This window comes from Austrofundulus limnaeus, unplaced genomic scaffold, assembly GCF_001266775.1.
Source record: "Austrofundulus limnaeus strain Quisiro unplaced genomic scaffold, Austrofundulus_limnaeus-1.0 Scaffold454, whole genome shotgun sequence".
NCBI classification, from domain to species: Eukaryota; Metazoa; Chordata; class Actinopteri; order Cyprinodontiformes; family Rivulidae; genus Austrofundulus; species Austrofundulus limnaeus.
Genome location: NW_013952856.1, coordinates 159750 through 168768, shown reverse-complemented (window position 1 = coordinate 168768; position 9019 = coordinate 159750). Strand labels below are relative to the sequence as shown.

The window sequence follows — 9019 nt, the reverse complement described above, 5'->3', positions numbered from 1 at the left end:
ACATATATTTCCATGGCATTTAGGGGTTGAAATGACAATAAATTATCTTTTAAAACAGCATGGGGTTTATGAGGGGGTCCCTGGAATTTTTTTCGCCCTTGTAAGGGGTCCCCAGACCCAAATGGCTTGAGAGCCCCTGGAATAAATGATCAACCTATGCATTCTTCTCATTATTAAATCAGTTACCAGTATAAACGCATAAATGATGATGGATGCATTTTCCTCAGTGTGTTGTAGTTGCTCTTTTTGTGATGTTGCCCAATCATTACGTTAAACCTCTTAAAATCAAAAGTCTTTCAGTTCAAAATGTTCATTTTTATCCAAAATACTGAAACATGATCCACTCTGGCTGTTTCTAGAGGGTTTAAATGAACCAACAGTGCTGTGCTTTGTGGATTTTAACAGTTTCACTCACCTTTTCTCTCAGTTGGAATAATGAAAAGTAGTTACGATTGAAAAACACAAAATTAAAGACTGAGATATAAACAAAGTTTTGAAATTCAGCATGGGCAGAATACGTCTCTGATATAAAACCCTCCTGAAAGTTTTGGAGGCTGCTTGACGCGACAAGAGTTTCTTCTTTTTGTTTGCTTTTCAGGTGTAGCTGCTCCTCCTGAGAAGACCTGGGAGTTTTACCAACCACTAAAACTACGTGGCTAAATAAATATAAAAACACTTTCCTAAGCTTTACAAAGAAGACGTCTTGGCTTATTTACCATGTTGTTTTGAGGTAGTTCGTTCCAGTTCAGGGTCGGGTTCACCACCGCCGAAGCGCCGTCTCAACAACACGAGAAACTGACCAACAGCGAGCTTAAGATGCATTCAAGCACCACTCACAAAGCTCCGACATTTTAGTTTTGAAAAGTTTTATTCGTTTCCGAAAAACAAAACAAAACACATTTTAATTCCTCCTTAGCATAATTTAGATCTCTGTTTTCTTCGCTTACACATCAAATCAGCTTTATATGTTTATGTTTTGATTTGTATTAATTTCTAATGACAATTAAACATTTATTGTCAATTACGATATCTGTGCAATAAACCATACCTTGTGAAGCTGGAGTGCACTGAAAGGCAGCCTTGCAAACAGCAGTCCTTCCTTACAGTAACTTTACTTCCCAGTTTCATTGGTCAAACAAACGCCCACTTACTGCTGAACATTAATGTCACAAATATGCACTCAGCTTAACAGGAAATACCTTCATAATACCCCTTAATAGCATCTAGCACTCAGTTTAGGAACGCTGATAAAGGTCATAAACATTAAAAAAAATTAATCATCATTATTGCAGGGTTAATTTTAAGCTTATTATTATACACAAATACAATTTTTTTTAGTAATTAAAGTGGTCAAAAAGTTAGTTTTAGAGAATTAAAATAATATTAGTAATATGACTGGTGTTACTGGAAGCTCATATGTTTACTTGAAAATTGAACAAAACATTGTGTGATGAAACAGAGGTTGTGTCATCATGTGGGCTGATGCTAGAAGCAAATATGACAAAGTTCTGACTGTTGCGACAGAAATTATTATGTAAAAAGAGACCTATACTATGTGTAAACACATATTGAGACAGTTTGGAAGTTAAACTACCACGTGAAAGTTGTTTTGTTTTTCAATCAGATGTTCACACTTTCTGGGTCAACAGTTTATATTTTTCATTTTAAATAGTATAAAGTTTGCGTTATGATTAAACTCGTTTAGGTTTGACGTATTCCAAAGTGTTTTGTGTTGTATGTACTTTTACTTCAGAACAGGAAAGCAGCATTTTAAAAATCTGATTGTGAGAGAGTGCAGCTTATCTGACATCAAAACAGAAAAAGATTAAACTTTCATAAAAAAGAGACAAGCATAAACAACTTATCACTGTCATCTGCAATGTTCAGACATTGGTTTTCCACTGAACTGAACTTGTGTCATGCGGCACGTGCAGGGGAAAAAAATACATTCTGATGAGACACAACTTGTGTCTGAAAGGCATGGACATGTCCATGCATTATCTTTACCTGCTTCTTCGTCTCAGGATCACTGGTGCCCATGTCCAGCTGTGTGTGAGGGGCTGGCTACACCCCTGGACAGGTTACAAGTTCATTACAGGGACACATAGAGACAAACAACCATTCAGTCTCTCACTCACACCTAGGGACAGTTTAGAGTTACCCATTGGCCTAACTGTTCTAGGTCTGTGTGAGGAAACAGGAGTACCCAGAGAAAACCCACACACGCACAGAGAGAACATTCAAACTCTACCAGAAAGGTCCTCAGCCAGGATTTGATCTGGCAACCTTCTCAGCAACATCTCTACCAACTGAGCCACTGTGCACATGTTACATTTTAAAGCATGAGATTTACAAGATGTTGTCATTTATTATATTTTCATAAATATATCAGTTTATGAATAGTTTTCTAATTCTTGTTAGCTTCAGGAGCAGCTTTACAACATACCTGAATGTGCCCATCTGTAAGGACTTCACTTAGATTCTTAAGAAAGATGGGGGAATGCCAAAATGTAAGTGAAAGTAAAAACAAGATGCAGTAAACTTGGAAATTATTTGTACAAATGGGTTAGTTGCATCACCTGTATGTGCAAGATGCAATGCTGAGTGACGTGCAAACTAAAGACTGAGGAGTTAAGTGTGAGAATCTGTGAAAGTAGCTGTGAGGAAAACAGTTTTTTAAATTAGTTTTTATTATTAGGTATTTATTGTGGGCAGCAAAGAAAGAATCTCGTTGCATAGGGAAACACTTCCTTTCAGCGCATGAGACAAACACTGAGTTGAGTTGAGTTAAATTGTGTGTTTTTATAGACATGCCAGGCTAAACAGAGCCTATAACTTTTGTATATAAACCAGCAAGGGTTGAGCTCACAAGCCCCTGAAAAAAAATGAAAAGTTTGGAGACCACAATAACCATTGCCCAATGAGGTGGTGTTTGATTATGTTTCATACTAATAAATTACAACTAAGTATACTATATGTTGTTTGGAATTAACTAATGATAGTCATGTAAAGGATAAACAAAGTCACTAAATTTAACATTTGTAAAAAAAAAACACTAAGGGTGTATTATGTCACATCTTTGCAGAGCTGAGGACAGGACTAATAGGACATAATAGCATGAAGGTATATAGAACAGCTTCAACTAACAACTAACAGCTACAACAGCAGTGATAATAGCATGGAGGTACACAGTCTATAGAACAGGGTTGTTCAAGTCTGTGCATAATAGTCAGATTAGAGACATCTGCTGGCTTTGTGTGGGAACTGCATCTGAGTGGTAGAGTTGACAAAGCCTCATTCTGCCAATTATATAACTTTGTAGCTACTAGTATTAAGAAATATTGTGAAAGTAGTGCATACAGACACATAAAACCTGTGCTTGTGCTACTTCAATAAAGTTTTGTGATATAGGAGTTCATAGTGGTGTTTCTGCAACGTTACTATTACTGTAATATAAATAAGTGTGCTAGTAGACCGGGAAGTATTTGCAGATTATTAATATTATTATTTCAGCAGTGCTGGTTTCAGTTTACTCCTTTTAAAGCGGACTCTCCAGTTTTGAAAAGGACCCACTCATGTGGTGCAGACTGCGCTGGCATATGTTGAAGGTACTTGTTGGTCTTTTTAAAGAGAGGGTATATGCTTTTATGTACAGTAAGTACGGAGGGTCTGCTCCTTTGTGGTTCTGACAAACACATTTGCACTACCACTAGCATCTGCTGCCACCTAAAGAAAATAATTACTACAGGCCAAAATAAAGACCAACTCTGCTGTCCAAAAGATCCCACAAGTTGCCAAAAACACTAAAATAACTCTCTAATGTACCTATCAGTTATTAAGTTCAATCTAACATATTGTTAAGTGTTTTTGTAAATGACTCTGTGTTGTGTATACTGTGTATTGTATGTAACTATATCTACGGCCTGCAACACTTTAGATTCATGGACTTATAAACAGTGTTGAGTGTATTATCCCCACTGTTTAAGTGTTGAGCAAATTACTCTTTTTTATACATTGTCTAATATTAATTTTAAATTAATATGTTGAATTATTTCTGCATACAGTGCCATTTATTTATGTGAGTAATAAAGTTTAGTTTGTATTTTACCTATATAAAATTATATTTTATTACATTGCCCAATGGAAGTTTATATCCTCGATCTAAGTTATCAAAGAAAGCAAAATTAACTACATACACTAATAGAAGAGCTCTGACTAAAGTACATAATTAGTTAATTACGTGCTGCTTCCACATGTAAACAGTGCATGTTGACACACGTAGCTCTTTACAACATGGCGACTCGAAATCTCAGCTAGCTCCATGAGCTGTGCAGATTGTCTTAGTAGAGTTGCCGTAGTTTCCTGCATCTGAAAAGGGTTGTTGTAAAGCTGTGTTTTTTAACATACTTTTTATATTTTATTGGCTAAACCCTGAGCAATGCATGTCTGTAAGTAATAGTGATTTTTTTAACATGCCCTTCTTTAGTAAAGACTGAAACGTTTGATTTGAGCATACATTTTAGTAACCACGATGCTAATCGCGTTAGCCTTTATGACGTTTTCAATGCTAATTGTTGTCAGTAGCATGCGTTTGACAAGAGTTTTTGCATATTTTAGGGCGTGCTCTGCTTTGTTAAGAGAGTTCTATCATGGACGCAGAATTAAAGCTTTCAGCTAGTCTATGTTGAGCTGAAATTCTGAGCTTTCGGTCTCTCTGAGCCCGGCTAGATGTCTTTGGTAATAACACAGGCCTAACAATGAGTTCAGTGTCCTGGTTAAGTGTCAGTAAGAACCATAACATTTATTTGTCAGCCTAGTTTTGCTGGGTGGGGGAATTGCCTGTTAATGGTAGGGGAAACACTGCAGCATGTAACAGAACAAGTATTGTTTATTTTGTTGCATTGAAACAAGTTTTAAATTTGCAAATGATCTGAAATATTGTTGGTAAATTCAAACTTCGTTTTTGCTTTTTGTATTGTATTTGCTGAGACTTGATTAGTTTAAGTTGTTAGTTCCTATATCGGGAAATTTAATTAACACTATTAATTTGATTTGGTTATTTAGGTACACATTATGGGTCATAGTTAATAAATATAACACAACAAAATATTTAAAAAATACATTGATTTATAACAAGAACACTTCTAGAGTGGAATTAGTTTAATTTAAATCTTCACAAAATAAGCTTAAAAAAACTCTTAATAGCAACCATCATAATCTGATCTTTCCTTATTCTGTTCTGCAGGTTCACCCCTGAGAGATTCCCAGCTTGGATCTACTGCTGGATAAGCTGACGGAGGACTGACTTTCTTGAGGAGTTTTTTATTTTATTATTATTATTATTATTATTATTATTATTATTATTATTATTATTATTATTATTATTATTATTTCCCCAGTGCTTTAACTTTTTGTTTGGAAGAAATAGAAGAGCTGAGAAGGAGTTGATGTGTGGTGAAATTTTCCATATTTCTTCAACTTGTTGAAAGTAAGTTGCTGTGAGTGGAGATTGAGCACATCAAAACAAAACATAACAACAAACAAAAAAACAGAACACTGACGGACTGATTTTTTTCTTAACTTTAATAAGTTGAACTAGTTTTGTTTAACCATAAAGACAAGTATTTTGTGCTTGAATATAACTGGTAAAGCAAAAATGCATCAGTACCATCTTACAAGTTGTTTTTAAATTAAGGTCCACTCGGACCTCACATAGTCAACTATTTTTTAAATTGCTGTTTGAAATCAACATTATTTTTTTAATCCATTATATTTTGTCCTAGAGTCTTGTGGTTTAGTACAATAAAAGTAGCATAGAGAAGTTGTACACCACATGAATGGAAATAAACTTCAATGCTGTACAGTCTGAGCCAACACAACAGCTAGTCTCGGCTAATGCCCCCCACCCCTGCCCACCGGAAGTGTGCTGAACAGTTTGAGAACAACTCAATTGTCACTAGATGTAAGTATGAGCATGAATGGTTGTATGTTGTCTATGAATATTGGTTCAGGGTTGGGGATCCGTAGCACCCGACATCCAATCCAATACTCACAAACTGAGACAGTTCAACATCAAGAGCCTTTGTCTTTCTTCCCAAAGAAACAACACCTGAGCCAGTCACTGTGTTTGAAGACTTTGAATCTTTGTCACATCCTAGAGTTTGGAACAGATGGTGGCAGACTACCCAGCATTGGTTTTCATCAATTTCCTAAATTAACATTAAGTATAAAAACAGAAGTCTTCCTGTTGCAGACAGTTGTGAATGAATGAACTAATGAATGGATCTTTATTCAGCAGAACTTGAACAAATATGACCAAACTCAGGCAAGTGTTTCCATACTAGTCATAAGGATTTTTGTCTTCTATGAATTTAGTTTTAAAAGGTTTTCTGACAATTGTTCCAAATGTTCATGTGTTTCAGTGTTTGCTGCAAATGTTCAGCAGGTGGTGCTGATTAAAGAAAGTGTTCCTGAAGAACGGAGCCCTCATCTAGACCAGCAGGACCCAGAAGCCCTCAACATAAAGGAGGAAGAGGAGGAAGTTTGGACCAGTCTGGAGGGAGAGCAGCTCACTGTGAAGGAGGAGGATGATGCCGCCAGCTTTTCATTCACTGTAGTTCAGTTGAAGAGCGAGGATGATGAAGAGAAACCCTCGTTTTTACAGCTTCATCTGCATCAAGTGGAAGACAGAGCTTTTCCGAGCGGCAGATCAGCTGACCAGATGACAGCAGCAACTGATGGAGAGGACTGTGGAGGAGCAGAAACTAGCAGGAACCCAGAACTAAATACTCGAGAAGACGAATACAGCTCTTCAGAGACTGAAGTCAGTGAGGATGATGAAGAGGAGGAGGATGGGAACAAGTCTTTAAGTTTTTTGGTCAATGAAAAATGTGTTATAGTGAAGAAAAAAGTAGTCTCTATGAGGAAAGTCCAGTCAAGACCGAAATCATTTCCTTGTGACGACTGCGGCAAAGTATTTAAAAGAAAAGGAGATCTGAGCAAACACATGAAAATCCACACAGGAGAGAAACCATTTCCCTGTGACCTTTGTGGAAAAATGTTTAGATGCATTAACCATTTAAATGTACACTTAAGGATCCACACAGGAGAGAAACCATTTCCTTGTAAAGTTTGTGGACAGAGGTTTAACCAAAGGGGAGGTGTTAACACACACATGAGAATCCACACAGGAGAGAAGCCATTTTCTTGTGATGTTTGTGGACAAATGTTTAGCCGAAAGATGACTTTAAACACACACATTCAAATCCACACGGGAGAGAAACCATTTTGTTGTGATGTTTGTGGTCAAATGTTCAGCCGAAAGACAAATTTAAACAGACATGCAATGACTCACACAAGGCAGAAACCATTTCCTTGTGATGTTTGTGGACAAACGTTTAGCCAAAAGGCAACTTTAAACACACACACGAGAATCCACACAGGAGAGAAACCATTTTCTTGTGACGTGTGTGGTCAAATGTTTAGCCAAAAGGCAAGTTTAAACAGACATGTAATGACCCACACAAGTCAGAAACCATTTTCTTGTGATGTCTGTGGTCAGATGTTTACCCAGAAGACAAGTTTAAAAAGACACATATTAATTCACACGAGACAGAAACCATTCCCTTGTGAGGCAGGCGGACCAATAATTAGTCGAACAACTTTAGACACACACATGAGAATCCATATAGGACAGAAACCTTTACCTTGGTGATATTTATGACAGATATTTAACCAAAAGAGAATTTTAAACATGCAAATCCACAATCGTTTTTTTTTTTTTTTTTTGAGGTTTGTGGACAAATGTGTAGCCAAGAAACAAATTCATACAGACACATTAGAAACCATTTCCTTGTAGTGTTTGTGGTCAAATGTTTGACCAAGTAATAAAGTTAAATACACATCGAATACACAGGAGAAAACCCCCTTATTTAAAATTTATTTTATTTTTGGTGATAACATCCCTTTGAATACATGAAAACCCAAACATGAGAATACAGTTTAGGAGTTGATTTTATACGTTATTCAATTTATTGAGTTTTGACATTACTGTCAACACATACACAAAAATAATTTTTCTTAATTTACAATTTAATTTAACAAGTTAGTCGATAAGCCAAAACACCCAGCAAGTGGTGATGTTAAAGGGAATTTTTTTATGCTCAAAAAGCTGAAACCAATTATCCCTTTGAGAAGATATTGCCGTGTTTATACACTTCAGCGTGTGTCGAAAACAAGGAACAAGTACAGAAATAAGACTTGAATGTTAACCACAGCCATACAAATACCTTGTGGCCAGTCTATAAAAGCCTCGGCCATTTAATCAGTCATGAGGCAGGAAGTTTCAGCTGCTTATAAACACTTTCTTCCAATTCTGGCCACTCCCTAGGTGCAAGCTGTCACATCGATTGGAGGTTCTCCCTGCCATGTGACCGACCAGAAACCCTTAGACAGAAAACTGAGTTATGTTAAAATATTTACATGTTGTAAAGGCTTCAGGCGTGTATTGAACTTTTAACACATTGAGCTAAAAACCGGTGTAGCTGACAGCGGTCACTATCACATACTGAATCTAAATCACAGCTATAAAAGGAAAAACGGACTTGGACGTTGTTTGCCATATTGCGATGAAATTCCAAAGACTGAGAGGAGGTAATCCCTTTCAGGAATTATTATAGTTAATTTTCTCTTCAGTATTTTTCAACCAAAACACAGTTATATGAATGATTTATTTATTTTTTGTTAGAATTAATTAACAAGGCTCCAAAACAGAAGGATTTGTCCATAACATACAACTTAGCAAAAATAAATTTTTTTATCTGATCTTTTGGCTCAGGAGGGGGAAGCAGTGCAGCACCAACACTGTTTATGGTGGGGATGGTGTACTGCTGACCTYAACTCGTGACGTTGTGTGCCGGTGGACGGAATACTTTGAAGACCTCCTCAATCCCACCAACATGCCTTCTGTTGAGGAAGCTGAGCCTGGGGACTTTGGGTTGGGCTCTCCAATCTCTGGGGA

At 36.7% G+C, this 9019-nt stretch overlaps 2 protein-coding genes across 3 annotated transcripts in view; one reads left to right on the top strand and one right to left on the bottom strand.

The window, feature by feature from the left end:
* abhd2b (abhydrolase domain containing 2, acylglycerol lipase b) overlaps positions 1-837 on the bottom strand; it is a 24135-nt gene extending 23298 nt beyond the window's left edge. Inside the window, exon 1 of the mRNA XM_014025060.1 lies at positions 717-837. Coding sequence (XP_013880514.1) covers positions 717-822 — 106 coding nt within the window. The 5' untranslated portion in view covers positions 823-837. The remainder of the gene's footprint in view (positions 1-716) is intronic.
* Positions 838-4345: 3508 nt separating this feature from the next.
* Positions 4346-7669, top strand: LOC106529588 (oocyte zinc finger protein XlCOF6.1; the record flags this gene model as incomplete). Of its 2 annotated transcripts, XM_014025058.1 has the most annotated exon segments (4): positions 4346-4448; positions 5246-5488; positions 5784-5962; positions 6423-7669. In XM_014025058.1, coding segments are annotated over 2 exon segments (1314 nt in total), but the record flags the coding sequence as incomplete, so codon positions are not given.
* Between the last annotated feature and the right edge of the window lie 1350 nt (positions 7670-9019).